The following is an 18,941-nucleotide window of genomic DNA, read 5'->3' on the forward strand; positions in this document are numbered from 1 at the left end:
TTTTCTACAGGCATATCACTTGGAATGATTAGAGTAGGCAAAGGGTACAAATAGAAAACAGAATTCTACTTCCTTTTCTTCTCAAGTGCTGTAGTACTCATAGAGAATAAAAATGTAAGTTTTCCTGGCTAGACACCCTGCATCTTTCCCTGGAATCCCAAGCCCTCAACTGCAGTGATCGCTAGCCACTGACAAACACTTCAGCTCAGGACCTAGACATGTCTCAAAGAGAAACTAACAAAAGGCTATTTAGAGAATTGACGCTTTCATTTTAAAAAACCCCAAAACATGAACCAGCAATGGTAATGCAATAATTCTGGAGACTGGTGGTTCTAACAAAGAAAACTGAGAGGAAATAGCAAACAGACACACAGGTATTTAGACATAATTGGAGGGAAGGAGTCAAGAGATAACACTTAGCTGGAGCCATCAACCAATTCTAATAACTTGCTCATTACAGGATTTTGGATGATGTGGCCCACATTTTCCCTAACAATTCTATTATATTAACAGCTTTATACTTTTATAGAATTGTGTATTATGTGCAACTTTCCCTTTTTAACAATAAATAGATTTTGGTAATATAAAACTGTCAAGACATGGCAGTGTTTTACTACAAACTGACACAGAATAGCATGGTGGTGAAAGAGCAAAGGTTCTACACCTAGACTGGATGATTAGAATCCTGGCTCTGTTCCTTAGCAGCTATATGACTTTGGATATATTATTTAACCTATCTTGGTCTCAGTCTCTTTATCAATAAATAGAGCTAGTTAATAGTATACATCTTATAACAGCATTGCCTAACATAACTTTCTGTGATTCTGGGAATGTTCTACTCTGCACTGACCAAATGGTAGCCACTAGCCTCATGTGGCTACTGAGCAGCTTAAATGTGACTAGGATCAACTAAGGAACTAAACATATAACCTTATTGTATTTTAATTGATTTAAATATAAATAGTCCTATGTGACTCATAGCTACTATCCTGGGAAACAGTTTTATAAGGTTGTAAGGATCATATGGGCTACACATTCAGATCAATATCTGGCACACAATGATCAATAAATATTCACTATTGACATTACCCAGCATGCCACGGAAAATTGGTAATAAAGTATGGATTATAATTTTCTTTAACACTTTCCCTAAATCTTGTGGATAATTCTTTTTCCTACTATTTATATTTACTGGCTAATTCCCCTTCTAGCTGGCACTGGCTTCAGGAAACACCTGACTAGCCTGCATACCAAGCCCTACCCACCCTTCCTGAGCCTAACACATGTGCTGCATGTTCAGTTTTTCTTAAGATTTTGCAGACTATTAAGAACACATTTGGTCCTGGTCTCCTTCAGATTCTACCACCATCACCACCTACCCCCATCCCACTCCCAGTGTACTTACTACTTTTACCAGAATCTTTCCAGTATTAAAGCATATTGATTTCCTATTGGAATAATTTGTAAGATGATTTTATTATTGCACTTGACATAACCAAATTACTTAGTCATTCTAAATCTTACCCATCTCGTCAGGCTCACAAAAAAACCTACTAAAATTATCATCACGTTGTTTTTTAATGGAGGTTAGAATGAAGTTAGAAAGGGTTATTTTTCATTCCCTAGTATATACTAAAAGGCAACCACTCATGTTTTAGCACATATATGTTATCATTGAAAAGGTTATGCTGGGCACAGTGTCTCACGCCTGTAATCCCAGCACTTTGGGAGGCTGAGGCGGGCGGATCACCTGAGATCAGGACTTTAAGAACAGCCTGGCCAACAAGGTGAAACCCCATCTCTACTAAAAATACAGCAATTAGCCAGGCGTGTTGGTGGGCACCTATAATGCCAGCTACTTGGGAGGCTGAGGCAGGAGAATAGATTGAACTCAAGAGAGTTCAATAAAATATGCTTGTAGATGCAAAAAGACAACTGAATCATGAAAGTAGCCACAATGCCATTTCTTCAACTTTGACTTTTCTAGTTTATAGTCAGTTAAAAAAAATACTGGAGTACAAAATTCACTTGTAAGTTATTTGGCATATCTGCATCTTTTGGTTGCATTGATAATTTAAAAATAAGCAATATGCTAATTTTTAGTATCTTAACTTCCCTACACATAAACTATTACAATTAAATCCTGTTTAGTTTGTTTTTTTCTAAGCAACCCTACTAACATGACAGTTTAGTTTTTTCATCACCTCTACTTTACAATTTACTTCCTATATTTTATATTTGGTTGTTCTTTCAGAACATGTCATGGGCAGTTTCAACAGACAGCACATGACACATTACTCTTTCTAGATTTCCACAATTAATCCTGAACTTATTCCATTTCCATTTGCAGAAAGTCTGAAATATTTTCCATTGACATTTCATAGGGACAGAGCTGTAGAGTTCTATCTCAATTTGCAATGGATTACTAGAAATCCATTGGAGGTCCCCTATTACACGGACAATCATAAAAACCAAGACAAGAAACTAATAGCCTATATTCTCTAAAACCATGTGCATCACAAGATCATTAGGTATAAGCATTTCTAAGGCATGAGAGAATTAGCACTTCACAGCTACAAGCACAAGATGTCACTTTCTATACTCATCTTTATTTCTTTCAACTGAGATGGAAACCTGCATCTCACTTAGGGATTATAGAGCAAAAAGGATCAGGAACATTTATTTTGGCCCATATCCTTTTGTGTCTTTTTCTTTCTTCTGATGCTCTCTTATTATTTCAGAATTCTTATTTTTCAAAGAAAAGACTAGCTTAAATTTTTATCCCTTTGAAATGTATCTCACTGGACCCGTTATAAATCACTTCTTAACTGAAGTGAATTTCCATTTATTTTTAGATTTCTCAGTCCCTAAGGAGTACCATATTCTTTACGTTACTTTAATCAGAATTTCATATTTTAACTTTGCCTAGAGTTGGAATTTCAGATAGCTTAAAAGCATTTTCATTTTTTAATTTAAACAGTAGCCTGTGAGGTATACTTAGCTTTTTGAAAGAGATGTGCTTTTCAGAAAAATGTCTTACAATTTTCACATTCTTATAGAAAGCTGCCCAGAAATTGTATAATTTCTGGGCAGCTTTCTAATAACATTCAAATTGACAAGGGTTTTAAAAAACTTTAATTTTAATGGTCTCACCCAGACAATCTGCCATTTAAATTTCTGTAGGAGAAATACTGATATTTCAGAAAATTGTGGATCCTGACCACCTTGCTTAATTCATCTATCTGAAGTATATTTTTACAGGCTAGGTTTTACTAAGCAGACAACAAGAAAGAAATGAAGTTTTTAAAAGATTTAGACCAAAATACTATTATACCATTTCAGTCTTCTCTTAAGTAATTCTAAGACAGGATTTCTCAACCTCTGCATTACTGACGTTTTGGGCTGGATAATTCGTTGTTGTAGGGGGGCTGTCTGGTGCATAGTAGGAGGTTTAGTAGCATCTCTGGTTTCCTCTATCTACTAGACGCCCATAGCACCCCTGCCTCACCCCTTCCTGACTCCACAACTTCTGACAACCAAAAAAAAAAAAAATATCTCCAAACATAGCCAAATGCCCCTTAGGGGTAGAGGAGAGGGACCTAAAATGGCCCTAATTGAGAACCGCCTATGTTTATTTTATGCATCATCAAAACTGAAGATTCTACTACAGTAAGCCTCAGTGTTTATTTTTACAAAGGAGGCATGTAGCAAGTAGAACCAACATCTTATGTGATGGTGAAAACATATTTTAAACTATGATCAAATTGAGATTATAATTATAAATTACTCAGTTTCTGTGCAGCAAAGTCTGATTTCAATTGAACATCAACTACTTTGAAAGTTATTTCTCTGTAAAGGGAACCACTCACTTTTAGGTTCGTTTGCAACATTTTCTTCTTTTCTCTCTGAAGTTTTTTTCTGTAGGGATGGATTTCCTCCCTTCTGTCTGATAAAGTAGCCGCGATGACACTACTCTTTCCTTTGCTCACTTCACAGCTTTGTACAAAATAGCTTTCATATTTAGCTATGGCAGAAGAAAGAGAACTAAGGGTGACTAGTTCCTTCTCCAAAGTAAATGCCATATTATCAATTAGGAAATTCTCACTTCCTGATTTTAGATTTTTGAGGGAATAGTTTATAGGAAGAATTCTGATGAGATTATGAAGGCACTGGAACATAACTGTTTGATTCCTAAAATTAAAAAAAAAAACATAATATTACAAAAGTTAGGACAGCACAAAGCAGTCATTACAATATACTGCAGTAATCAATATTCATTTATCAACACCATAATGATAAATAGAACCAATTATGCACGTGAGCATTGATAAAATTTAGACTACAGCAATCAGATATACATATCCCATATCAAGTCAATCAGATTGTTTCCAATTAAAATATTTTTTTGCTGAGTAATAAGGTCAATATATTATTTTTTTAAATTTTATTGTGGAGAAGAGGTAATGGGAAATCCAAAAATAATTACTAGGCACTAAAAAAAGCCAAAAACAAACATAAAATTAAAACAGAGATCTTCAGTTCATAAATGAAGCCAATGTGTCCATTCACACTAGGCCATGGCTCTGACATATTTCTCAATAATACTGAACCCCACATGTGGATCACGGTTGAACCATACATTGATCACACGTATACATACTAACTTCTCTGTACTGATTACAATTTAATGTGCATTACCTGGAACAGACTATTAAAATCCCTTCAAATGGTGTTGTTTGTTTCCAGGTGAAGAGTGTCCCATAGAAACTTCCTGGCCTTTTACAAAAGTATACTTCTGGAAATTCTTTGATTACTTCACATTTCATATGTTCTAAGAGCCAAACTTTCATTGAATTCAGGGCATAGCCAGGTGATGTGATTTGAAAACAAGATTTGTGGAATGCTGCGAGAAGTGCAAAAAGATCTTCCATGTGCTCTACAAAAGGAGTCACAAGCTCTATAATTAAACTCTGTCCATTATCAGATAAACAGAATTCTTAAAATTTTCTAATTCAATTAAATATATAATTTTAAAATGCCAAGAAAATTACCTATAGGTTTCTTCTTTGGAAATGTCAGTAGGTACTTCCCAGCTGAAAGATCTTCTAGACTTAAAACAACTCTGCCACACACAACATAATGATTTTTAAGGCAGTTAGCACTCTCCGTCTCCATAATTTGTAGCAGTACAGTGCAACAAAATTTGCTAAATGCTAAAAGTGGTGAAAGAGATGTTATAGCAGTAATTATCTGTACACACTCTTTCTTAGATGGGTGTTCACAAACAAAGCTTTCCTCTTTCTTGCTATCAGGGGTCAATTTGACCCTTTTTGCTTCCAATCCTATTTCACATGGCATCAAGTATGGTGCTGGGAAAGGTCTTGCACTCAACTTAATCACTCTATTTTGGCACTTAAGAAGCCGAAATCCAGAGCCATGGGCTTGATCCATTAACAGTGACAAAGTCGCATCATTCAGGGACCTGTAAAAAACCCAGATTTTGGTTTAATCTAAAAGCTCATTCTTTAAAATCAAATTGATAATTAAATGTCATATAAACAACAGTAAACAAAAAAATGCTTATTCTTTCCTTTCCTAGAAAACATTATTTCAAATGTAAAATATATCAGAAAGTTAAGATTAAAAGTCAAACACATTTTTAAAGGTCCTGTGATAACACTTCTCTTTAAAAAGGCAAGCAAAAACATTGTAAATATGCTAGGTTTTAGGAAACTAAAATTTTTAAGATAGAAGAATGGCATTAGAAATTATAGTAAGATAAATTAAAGTAAGAAAAAACTTTTTTTAAGATAAATGAATGGCAAAATAATGCCAGGATTTTATTTTTGAGGTAGGTCTTTTTTTTCTCTTCTCTCTAAACAAGAAAAAACCTACTTGCTATTTTTTAACAATTTATTTAGGTAATACCTTAGAATGCAAATAGCTCTAAACTAAAAATGGTATTTTATGTTCCTCTAAATGACTTGAATAAAATCTGCTTTTTCATTGAGAATATTGTTTATCCCTCAGGAGTTCTTTCCATATCTACATTTATAATAATTTACAAATGTATGCAGGCTTGTTATAGTACATTCCAGCACTGTCAAAGTTTGTCAAGTAAAATGAGGTAAGAATGGTGACATGACCAAAGAAAGGACTTTAATGTAGGCATTTAATACAGAAAACTCCTTTAATACAGGAATTTGACTGTATGTCTAATGGGTTATACTAAAGATTTAAAAAGAACTCAAAAATCTTAATTTGCATTAATTGAACTATTTTTTTGTTTGTAGTGCGGTTTTATGAACATTACATATATACTGTAGAGTAATTATGTAGTAGGTGCAACAGAGAATTGGGATTTTCTGGGTTTTTTTTCTTTTTGAGAATTGGGATTTTCAACAGGGGAGAAAGAAGATACATCATGATGATAAGTAAAAACCTTGAAGTTTTTACATCATGATGATTAAGTAAAATCTTAAAGTCCTTAATCTGAATTGGAAGTATCAGCATGGACTTACACTATATTTTATCTCTAAACAAACCAAACCACAACAAACCAAACTAGCAAAAAACCTATTTTCTACCTCTGCTTACTAAAAAGGCCTAGAAGCAATAACCCACTCAAGATAAATAAGCACCTCTTGCACTCAAATTCTGATTTCTAAATTACAAACTACATTTGAGAGTCTAACTAAATAATTGACATGAAGGAGTTCTTCTTCATAGAAGTATTGTAGCTAATAAATAAAGCAGCAATAATAGAATTAGAATACCACCATGTTGTAAAATCTACTGAAACAATGGAGCTAAGCAATAAGCATCAACAGCTGCTAACATCACAAAATAAAAATGATCACACTTTATATAACTCCCAATGGAAGAAAGCAATACTACTAAGTACTCTGTTAACAAAAATTCAGGCATTATTCTGACCCAGTCTCTAGATCTAACCATTAATTTAGAGAAAATACAGGAGACAGAGAAACATGTTAAGCAATACCACAGGATGTAATCAGAAAAATCCAGTTTATAGAACTTCACTGGGCAAACTGCCTGGCTTCTATAAAATACAGTTTGCAAGAAAAAAGAAAAGACAGAAAAAGGATACCTACAGATAACAAGGGACTTAGAACAGTCAAGTCCAATTTATAGTTGTTATCTGGCTCATGATCTGAAAAAATATTTTAAAATTCAGACAAATGGTATATTTGACCATTTACTGGGGGAATAAATTTTTTAGGGTGTAATTAGATATATATTTTAAGTTCTTACATTTTAGATACATACACTGGAATAGCTACAGATGAAATAACATAATGCCTTTGAGTGCTTCAAAATAATCTGGGGGCTGGACGGTGAGGAATGCATGGACGTATAAATGAAACAAGATTAGCAATTAGTTGATAATTACTGGAGCAGGGTTATGGGCAGAAGGGTTCACCACACTATTCTCTTTGTACATTTGAAATTTTCTATATATAAAAACATTTTTAAGTAATTCTGCTTAGTATATGAAAAAAAGACAAGATGAAAAATATAAGAATAAAAATTACCAGGCAGATCTAAAAGAGAAAGAATAAAATTTATGACAATATAAATAATAATAAAACTTAGAAACTCAATGACTGGATTAAATAGCTGAACAGAAAGAACTGAAGATAAAATTAGTGAAAGGAATACAGATAACTCTGCTCCAAGATGGCTGAACAGAACAACTCCGGCACACAACACCCATTGAGAGAGACGCAGAAATCCAGAGATCTCCTAGCTCCAACCGAGGTACCAGGTGTATTTCAACGGGTCTGGTCCAACAGTGAGCAAAGCCCAGGCAGGGCAGACCAAGGTGGGGATGGGTGCTGCTTCACCCAGAAAGTGCATCTGACCGGTGAGACAGAGGCTCCCCCTCTGGCACACCGGTCCAGATACAGTGCTTCCCCCAAAGCCTCAGCAATACACAGAACAGGGGATCTTTGCCAGTCAAATGCCAGGAATTACAAGTGTGGACTTGAATAATAATCCAGGATGGTGTCTCAGATTGACACACAGACCTAAAAAGATGCATAAGCCCAAAAGTCAGCCTGGAGAGCCTGTGGACCGAGCTATCACCCCCTCCCCCACCCGGAGAGAGAGGGAGCTGTAAGAGGGAGGATGGATGGATGAAGCAGCTGGGCGGGCCCCTACCCCATGACCTGAGAGAGAGGAAGCTAAAAGGGGGAGATAGCTGAGTGTGGCTGGGTGGGTCCCTACCCTCCCTGACAAACTCCAGAGGGCTGAAGCTCTAACTCTAGTGGGTTGCACAGCCAGTGCCACAGTCTAAGATGAACCCTGAACGACCCAGCCCAGTGGAGGAAAGGCACAACCCACCATTAGAGGGATGGGGCTGGGCTACATGTTTTAACAAAAAACACAGGAAGCCTACATAGCAACGGGACTGCATTCTTGACCACCCAGCAGTGCTGCTAGGCCAGTGGAAGAGGCAGGCCTAAACCCCCAGTGGAAACAAAAAAGAACAGGAAGCTTCCCTAGTAACCTGAAGGAGTCCCTAGAAACCCAGTAGTGCCTCTACAGGCAGACAATCGACCTCATCAAGCAGCTCCCTGAGACTGCAGCCAGGTAAATCCACAAAACTGGGAAAAAAACAGTGCAAAAAAGATGAAACCATCAAAGACCGGAACACCTCTTCTCCTTCAAGGGATCACAATTCCTCAACAACACGGAAACACAACACAACTGAGAAAGAGTGCGACGAATTGACAGAAACAGGCTTCGGAAGGTGGATAATAAACTTTTCTGAGCTAAAGGAACACATCCTAACTCAATGCAAAGAAACCAAAAACCTTGAAAAGAGGTTAGATGAAATGCTAACTAGAATAACCAGCTTAGAGAAGAACATAAACGACTTGATGGAGTTGAAAAACACAACAGAACTATGTGAAGCAAACACAAGGTTTAATAGCTGAATTGATCCAGCAGAAGAAAGGATATCAGAGATTGAAGATCAACTCAGTGAAATAAAAAGAGAAGGCAAGACAAGATAAAAAAGAGTGAAAAGAAATGAACAAAGCCTCCAAGAAATATGGGATTATGTGAAAAGATCTAATCTACACTTGATCGGTGTACCTGAATATGATGGGGAGAATGAATCCAAGCTGGAAAACATGCTCTAGGATATTATCCAAGAGAACTTCCCAAGCCTTGCAAGGCAGTCCAAATTTCAAATTCAAGAAATACAGAGAGCTCCACAGAGATATTTCTCAAGAAGAGCAACCCCAATGCACATAATCGCCAGACTCACCAGGGTTGAAATGAAGGAAAAAATGCCAAGGGCAGCCAGAGAGAAAGGTCAGGTCGCCAACAGAGGGAAGCAAATCAGACTCACAGCAGATCTCTCTGCAGAAACCCTACAAGCCAGAAGAGAGTAGGTGCCAATATTCAACGACCTTAAAGAAAAGAACTTTCAACCCAGAATCTCATATCCAGCCAAACCAAGCTTCGTAAGTGAAGGAGATATAAAATCTATTATGGACAAGCAATTACTAAGAGATTTCATCACCACCAAACCTGCCCTACAAGAGTTCCTGAAAGAAACACTAAGCATGGAAAGGAACAAGTACCAGTCACTGCAAAAGCAAACCAGTTGGCAAAGACCAAAAACGCAATGAAGAAAATGAGTCAACTAATAGGAAAGAAAAACAGCCAGTAACAAAATGGCGGGATCAAATACCCACATAACAATATTAACCTTGAATGTAAATGGCCTAAACGCCCCAATCAAAAGACACAGACTGGTAAACTGGGTAAAAAGTCAAGACCCATCAGTGTGCTGTACTCAGGAAACCCATCCCACATACAAAGACACACACAGACTCAAAATAAAGGGATGGAAGAAGATTTACCAAACAAATGGAGAACAAAAAACCCCAGGGGTTGCAATCCTAATCTCTGATAAAATGGACTTCAAACCAACAAAGATCAAAAGAGACAAAGAAGGACACTACATAATGGTAAAAGGATCAATCCAACAGGAAGAGCTAACTATCCTAAATATATACGCCCCCCAAGACAGGAGCACCCAGATACATAAAGCAAGTTCTTAACAACCTAAAACGAGATTTAGCCTCCCACACAATAATAATGAGAGACTTCAACACTCCACTGTCAATATTAAGCAGATCAATGAGACAGAAAATTAACAAGGACATCCAGGACTTGAATGCAGAGCTGGACCAAGTGGACCTATATAGAACACTCCACCCCAAATCCACAGAATATATGTTTTTCTCAGCAACACATTACACTTACTCTAAAATTGACCTCATCATTGGAAGCAAATTACTCCTCAGCAAATGCAGGAATCATAACAAACAGTCTATCAGACCACAGTGCAATCAGACTAGAACTCAGAATAAAGAAACACACTCAAACCCGCACAACCACTTGGAAACTGAACAACTTGCTTCTGAGTGTCAAGTGGATAAACAATGAAATGAAGGCAGAAATAAAGATGTTCTTTGAAAACAATCAGAATGAAGACACAACTCACCAGAATCTCTGGGACACCTTTAAAGCAGTGTCAAGGGGGAAATTTATACCAATAAATGCCCACACAAGGAGCAAGGAAAGATCAAAAACAAAACCCTATCATCAAAATTGAAAGAGCTAGAGGAGGAAGATCAAAAAAACTCAAAAGCTAGCAGAACACAAGAAATAACTAAGATCAGAGCAGAACTGAAGGAGATAGAGACACAAAAAAATGCTTCAAAAAAATCAATAAATCCAGGAGCTGGTTTTTTGAAAAGATCAACAAAATAGACTGCTAGCCAGATTAATAAAAAAGAAAAGTGAGAAGAATCAAATAGATGCAATAAAAATCTACTAGACGTACAAAGAGGAGCTGGTTCCATTCCTTCTGAAACTATATTACAACAATACTAAAGGAGGGAATCCTCCCTAACTCATTTTATAAGACCAATATCATCCTGATACCAAAACCAGGTAGTGACTTAACTAAAAAGGAAACCTTCAGGCCAATATCTACGATGAACATATGAACAATAAAGGGGATATCACCACTGATACCACAGAAATACAAACTACCATCAGAGATTACCACAAAAACCTCTACTCACATAAACCAGTAAACCAGGAAGAAGTGGATAAATTCCTAGACACTTGTACTCTACCAAGACTAAACCAGGAGGAAGTTGGAACCCTGAATAGAAGACCAGTAACACGGGCTGAAGTTGAGGCAGCAATCAATAGCCTACCAACAAAAAAAAGTCCAAGTCCAGAGGGGTTCACAGCCGAAATCTACTAGACGTACAAAGAGGAGCTGGTTCCATTCCTTCTGAAACTATATTAAACAATACAAAAGGAGGGAATCCTCCCTAACTCATTTTATAAGACCAATATCATCCTGATACCAAAACCAGGTAGTGACTCAACTAAAAAGGAAACCTTCAGGCCAATATCCATGATGAACATAGATGCAAAAATCTTCAGTAAAATACTGTCAAACAGATTGCAACAGCACATCAAGAAGCTTATCCATCACGACCAAGTAGGCTTCATCCTGGGGATGCAAGGCTGGTTCAACACACGCAAATCCATAAATGTAATCCATCACATAAACGAAACCAAAGACAAAAAAATACATGATTATCTCAATAGAGGCAGAGAAGGCCTTCAATTCAACAGCCCTTCATGCTAAAAAAACTCTCAATAAATTAGGTATTGATGGAACAGATCATAAAATGATAAAAGCTATATATGACAAACCTACAGCCAACATCATACTGAACGGGCAAAAGCTGGAAGAACTGCCTTTGAAATCAGGCACTAGACAGGGATGCCCTCTCTCACCACTCCTATTCAATATAGTATTGGACATTCTAGCAAGAGCAATCAGGTAAGAAAAATAAATAAAGGGTATTCAATTAGGAAAGGAGGAAGTCGAACTGTTTCTATTTGCAGGCGACATGATTGTATATCTAGAAGACCCCATCGTCTCAGCCCAAAATTTTCTCAAACTGATAAGGAACCTCAGCAAAGTCTCAGGATACAAAATCAACGTGCAAAAATCACAAGCATTCCTACATACCAATAACAGACAAACAGCCAAATCAAGAGTGAACTCCCATTCACAATTGCTACAAAGAGAATAAAATACCTAGGAATATAACTGACAAAGGATGTAAAGGACCTCTTCAAGGAGAACTACAAACCACTACTCAACAAAATGTGAGAGGACACAAACAGATGGAGAAACATTCCATGCTCATGGTTAGGAAGAATCAGTATCGTGAAAATGGCCACACTGCCCAAAGTAATCTATAGATTCAATGCTATCGCCATCAAGCTACCAATGACCTTCTTCACAGAACTGGAAAAAAACATTTTAAACTTCATATGGAATCACAAAAGACCCCACATAGCCAAGACAATCCTAAGCAAAAAGAACAAAGCCGGAGGCATCACACTGCCAGACTTCAAACTATACTACAAGGCTACAGTAATCAAAACAGCATGATACTGGTATCAAAACAGAGACATAGACCAATGGAACAGAACAGAGACCCCAGAAGAAACACCACACATCTACAACCATCTGATCTTTGACAAACGCAGCAAAAACAAGCAATGGGGAAAGGACTCCAAGTTTAATAAATGGTGTTGGGAAAACTGGCTAGCAACGTGCAGAAAGCAGAAACTGGACACCTACCTGTCACCTTACACTAAAATTAGCTCCAGATGGATCAAAGATTTAAACATAAAACCTAACACCATAAAAACACTAGAAGAAAACGTAGGTAAAACCATCCAGGACATAGGCATAGCAAGGACTTCATGACTAAAACACCAAAAGCAATGGCAATAAAAGCCAGGATAGGCAAATGAGATCTAATTAAACTCCAGAGCTTCTGTACAGCAAAATAAACCATCATTAGAGTGAATTGGCAACCAACAGAATGGGAAAAAATTTTTGCAATCTACCGATCTGACAAAGGGCTAATATCCAGAATCTACAAAGAACTAAAAGAGATATACAAGAAAAAAGCAAACAACCTCATTCAAAAGTGGGCAAAGGATATGAACAGACATTTTACAAAAGAAGACATACATGAGGCCAACAAACATGAAAAAATGCTCATCATTCACTGGTCATTAGAGAAATGCAAATCAAAACCACACTGAGATATCATCTCATGCCCCTTAGAATGGCAACCATTAAAAAATCTGGAGACAACAGCTGCTGGAGAGGATGTGGAGAAATAGGAACACTCTTACACAGTTGGTGGGAGTGTAAATTAGTTCAACCATTGTGCAAGACAGTGTGGTGATTTCTCAAGGATCTAGAAATAGAAATTCCATTTGACCCAGCAATCTCACTACTGGGTATATACCCAAAGAACCATAAATCGTTCTACTATAAAGACACATGCACACGTATGTTCATTGCAGCCCTATGTACAATAGCAAAGACCTGGAACCAACCCAAATCCCCATCAATGATAGACTGGACAAAGAAAATGTGGTACATATACACCATGGAATACTACACAGCCATAAAAAATGATGAGTTCATGTCCTTTATAGGGACTTGGATGAATCTGGAAACCATCATTCTCAGCAAACTGACACAAGAACAAAAAATCAAATACCACATGTTCTCACTCACAGGTGGGTGTTGAACAATGAGAACACATGGACACAGGGAGGGAAGCATCACACACTGCGGTCTGTAGGGGGAAATAGGGGAGGGACAGCAGGGGGTGGGGAGTTGGGGAGAGATAGCATGGGGAGAAATGCCAGATATAGGTGATGGGGAGGAAGGCAGCACATCACACTGCCATGTGTGTACCTATGCAACAATCTTGTATGTTCTTCACATGTACCCCAAAACCTAAAATGCAATAAAAAAAAAGTCACCTTACAAAGAAAATGCCAGATTTCTACTGCATTCCAGGCGACTAAAACCAAATATCAAAGAGCAGATAATTCCAAATTTATGCAAACTGTTCCAAAGAACAGGAAAAAAGGAAACATTCTTCAATTCACTGATAAACTAGTATAGCCTTCACACTAAAACCAGGCAAGTATTCAAGAAAATTTCAAGCCAATTTCACTCATGAATGTAGATGCAAATATTCTTGACCAAAGGAGAGCAAACCAAATCCAGTGACACACTGCTTATCACAAGAATGCAAGACTGGTTTTATAATATCAAATTGATTAATATAGAGTACCACATTAAAGAAAGGAGAAGAAAAACCCAGATGATCAACCAGCCCAAAATAGCTTAGAAATTCACTGAAACAAAAGAATAAATCCATATCTCAAATCCACTAGATAAGCAGTACTGTGTTAGGCTGCTCAAATATACTGCCATCATCTATTACAAGGCACTACCTGGTTTCTCTCTGTTTGTATATCTGTGGCTCAAATTCGGTGTAGTTACTGTAATGCCTGTATTTAGCCTGTTTTGGCTAAAAAGCTCTTTGTTAGACTGCAAATATACATGGCATGCACATTACTTCTCTATCCATAATTTTAGCAGCCCAAAAGAGAAAACTGTCTATTATCAGAGGAAGATACTTTGTTATTTAACTAAATTTTTACCTATTCACTTTGTTCAATAGTCTCTAAGTATCCCTAATACTTTTAAATGTTTTGATTAGAAAGTTCTTTATACTATTTGATTATCTCCACCCTGAGACTGCAGCATCTTAATTTCATAAACCTCATCCTCTTCATATTATTAACTCAGTGCATTTGTGTAAAAGAGATACTTCCAGAGCTGTGCTAGCCAAGAGAGTAGCTATTAGATACATGTGGCTATTAAGCACTTAGAAATGTGGCTAGTCGGAATTGTGATGTGTTATAAAATACACACCAAATTTTAAAAACTTAGTATGAAAAATAAATGCAAAATATCTCATTAATAATTTTTATACTAATTACATGTTAAAATGACAATCTTTTGGACTTATTGGGTTAAATAAAACATAGGGGGTTGGGCGTGGTGGCTCATGCCTGTAGTCCCAGCATTTTGAGAGGCCGAGGTCAGGAGTTTGATGGCGAGACCCCATCTCTACTCAAAATACAAAAACTAGCCGGGCATGATGGTGCGTGCCTGTAATCCCAGCTACTGGGGAGGCTGTGGCATGAGAATTGCTTGATCCCAGGAGGTGGAAGTTGCCAGTGAGCCAAGATCGCGCTACTGCACTCCATCCTGGGCAACAGAGTAAGATTCTGTTTCAACAACAACAAAAAAAATTAATTTCTCTTGCTTCTATTTACATTTTTAAATATGGCCTCTAGGACATTTAAAATTGCACGTGTGGATTACATTAATTTCTATTGGACAGTACTGTTCTGGAGCATCAAGATAATGTTTCCATGTTGGAATTTACTTACAGCTTCAAAGATGATGTAGTTTTCACTCCAACAACCAAGCTATCATCTATTACACGATACCATATCTTCTCTACTAGCTGTTCTGAATCTTGAAAACTGTCTGATAACTTTTCATCTAAGATATGGACAGAATTTTCTTCTTCACCACAAAGAGGAACAAGACATTCCTTATTAAAAAAAAAAAGTTTAAATAACTGATTAAAAAATACGTACCATGTGTAGCAAAACTTAAATAAAAAAGTAAGTGTGCTTTTGGCCAGGCCTTATGGCCTAAACATTTAAAAATAAATCATAACATATTACAGATTACACACAATTTACTAAAATGAAATGTATAAAATATATATTATTTCCTATCTATTCATATCAAGAAGCATGGCATGACTGGGGTATGGCAAGATAGGATATCCAACATAGAGCCAAAAAGGAGGTAAACCTGGAGTCCATTTTGAAAAAAAAAGTCTGATAATATGTACCCCAGTTATACTGAAAATAATCCAGTCTGTATTTTGTCAATGACTTGCACTAAGCCTATAACTATAAACTTTTGTGTAGATAAAACTAATTAAACTAACTTTAGAGTACTTAGAGCTTATTGCTAAAATTTTACTCTTAAAGTCCAAGTCATACTCATTTCCACACACATATGGATATATAACATTAGAAACAGTAGTATCTATTGAGTGTTTACTTTATACCAGGCGCTGTTCTAAATGCCGTTCATGTATCAATTCATTTAACTTACACAATAACCCTAGTACCCTAGGTCTGTATTGTTATCATCTACATTTTATAGATTAGAACGATTAGATTCAAGGAAGTTAAGTAAATTGCCCAGGGTCATACAGTCAGCAAGTAGCAGAGCTGGGATTTGAACTGAAGCAGACTGGTTCCACAGCCCATGCTCTTCCTTAACTATTACCCTATATTGACTCTCTATGTGGTAATTACTGAAAAAAGATAGGGGCATTCACACAATAGGAGACTAAATATGTTCCCAGGAATGTGACACTTCTGCCAGTAGCTCTGAGTTCTGAAGCAGGCTATTCATCTGAAACCTGGGGAAATTTTTACTACCTGCCAGGTTTGCTTTTAAAACTAACAATGTAAAAGGCCAAAAATGGCGCCTTGCACATGGCAGTTTCAATATATTAATTTCTAAACATTCCTTCCCCTTTCTAAAATTGGCAAAATCATTGAGGTGAGGAAAAGAAATGGGGAAACAATTTTAACAATGACTTTCATAAGGTTTCCCAGGAAATTAGAACAGTAATATAGAAATGCAACCCAATGTGTTTCTTTTATGGTTTATTACATTAACAAGATCATATTTTGGACCCAAACTCTCATATGGCTAAGACTGAAATACAAATACAAAGCATAGGCCATCACAAGAATGCGTAATCCAGAAGGAAGTCAGAGCTAGGCACTACAGTGACTGGAGGGAATAAAATGCAACATTAGTCCAGCTCTTATTAATTTACTTATAATGCTGCTATGCTGTGTCTTTCTCTGTATGAAATTAATATGCATGTCTTGTTTTTATGAAGTTTCAGCAGTTTTTGCTAACTTCCTACATTAATGTACTGGTGTAAGTTACCACATAAGGGACCAGAGGAGGTTCTTATGATGGTCAGCCACAAGGAAGAAGAGATTAAAATTATGAAAAGCAGATAGAAGAACTAAAAAAACCCACAGCACTGTAGGAATATTTACTTGAGGAAAAAATATCCTTAGAAAGAAACAATGCAACAGACTAAAATATCAATCATTATATTAATAATAAAATGATGTCATCACCAATACAAAGTTAAATAATACTCAGTATATTGTATTTAAGAAGTCAGGAAACCGGGTGCAATGGCTCACAACTGTAATCCCAGCATTTTGGGAGGCCAAGGTGGGCAGATCACAAGGTCAGAGTTCTAGACCAGCCTGACCAACATGGTGAAACCTTGTCTCTACCAAAAATACAAAAAAAAAATTAGCCAGGAGTGGTGGTGTGCACCTGTAATCCCAGCTACTTGGGAACCTGAGGCAGGGGACTTGCTTGAACCAGGGAGGTGGAGGTTGCAATGAGCCAAGATCACACCACTGCACTCCAGCCTGAGCAAAAAAGCGAGACTCCATCTCAAAAATAAATAAATAAAAATAAGTCAGGAAATACATAATTCATCTATGAGTAATTTCTATCCAAACAATACAAGTAAAAAAGTTTAACAGTTAAATTTACTGTTAACAAAATGACTTGTTCCCCAAGGTTCCTGATAACTGAAATTTTAATTTGCTACAGAGTTACATATAAACCAATAAAATATTGGCTCCTTAATCAAATTTTTTCAGTGTCATAGAAGTCCACCATTATAACCTCTGCTACTTTTTTTCTTGATCCACTGAGCAGCATTTTCTAATGTATTCTAATATTTTAATTTATATAACTCTTCAATAGCTTACAGATTTTCAATTCATAAAATTATAAAAATGGTCATATGATTACTTTTACCTCCTTTGCACTTGATGTATTATCATCTTTTCCTTGAACCAGGTTTATTAAAGCTTTGTAAGATTTTGAAATAATTTTTTCCTTAAGCAAGAGATGCTGCCGTAATTCCCGTAAAGAAGAAAAACCAACCTGTAAAGTAGAAAGAAAAAAAAAACAGTTGCAAGAAACATGATTTCAAATGAAGCCGGACATACCATTAATTCAGGAAGCACTTTCTCCAAATGTGCTTATCAATTCATTTTTCTATAGAAAGTAGAATGCTTCTCAGAGCAAAATTGTTGTGTTTATAGATTTTAAGTCTCTAAGCTCAAAAAATGTACATTCTTTCAAAGGAAAATATAGAAAAGAACTGCAACATAGAGTTTATACATCAAATTGAGAGAGTGGCAATATAATAGCATGTTTCACGAGTGAGTTATTAAGTAACTTTGAATCAATGTGAATAAAACTCAAGGCCTACCAATACACCCACCTAATATAAAATAACTGTTTTCCATGTTGAAATAATTTCTGCTTCAAAAACAAGGCATCCACATAAGCAAAGACATCATAATGAATAGAAATTATCACTTTTAATCTGATACTGTTTGAAATTTTCTGTTCATGTAACCTTTATAGCAAAATTGTAAAATAAAATTAATAGCCCCCAAACTGTCATGTATATTTTCGTGTTAACAAACTCAGTGCTAGAGTCAACTCTACTGAAAACTACTGAAAAAAATAACAATTTGGCTCTGAACTGGGCATACAGCAAGCCATTCCTTTTATGATACCGGATAAATAGATTTCAGCACTAAGGATGAAACATTCACAAAATATATTTTGCTACTGAAAATTTAGAGTCATGTCAATGAACTGATAGAAGTTGTTTCATTTCAGGTAGATATCTGAGACTGTTTAAGTATTAATCTGGCTTTTAATAAAACATATTTTTCTACATTTAAAAAACAAAATGTGGCCGGGCGCGGTGGCTCAAGCCTGTAATCCCAGCACTTTGGGAGGCCGAGGCGGGTGGATC

General features: G+C 36.4%; 1 protein-coding gene across 1 annotated transcript in view; it reads right to left on the minus strand.

The window, feature by feature from the left end:
* Positions 1-3,108: 3,108 nt before the first annotated feature.
* The window catches only part of FANCB (FA complementation group B), a 35,783-nt gene continuing 19,950 nt past the window's right edge, over positions 3,109-18,941 (minus strand). Inside the window, exons 5-9 of the mRNA XM_017512355.2 lie at positions 17,924-18,052; positions 15,421-15,587; positions 5,052-5,482; positions 4,699-4,936; positions 3,109-4,191 (exon numbers count right to left, since the gene is read on the minus strand). Coding sequence (XP_017367844.1) covers positions 3,777-4,191; positions 4,699-4,936; positions 5,052-5,482; positions 15,421-15,587; positions 17,924-18,052 — 1,380 coding nt within the window. The 3' untranslated portion in view covers positions 3,109-3,776. The remainder of the gene's footprint in view (positions 4,192-4,698; positions 4,937-5,051; positions 5,483-15,420; positions 15,588-17,923; positions 18,053-18,941) is intronic.

Source organism: Cebus imitator, unplaced genomic scaffold, assembly GCF_001604975.1.
Source record: "Cebus imitator isolate Cc_AM_T3 unplaced genomic scaffold, Cebus_imitator-1.0 Scaffold471, whole genome shotgun sequence".
Lineage (NCBI taxonomy): Eukaryota > Metazoa > Chordata > Mammalia > Primates > Cebidae > Cebus > Cebus imitator.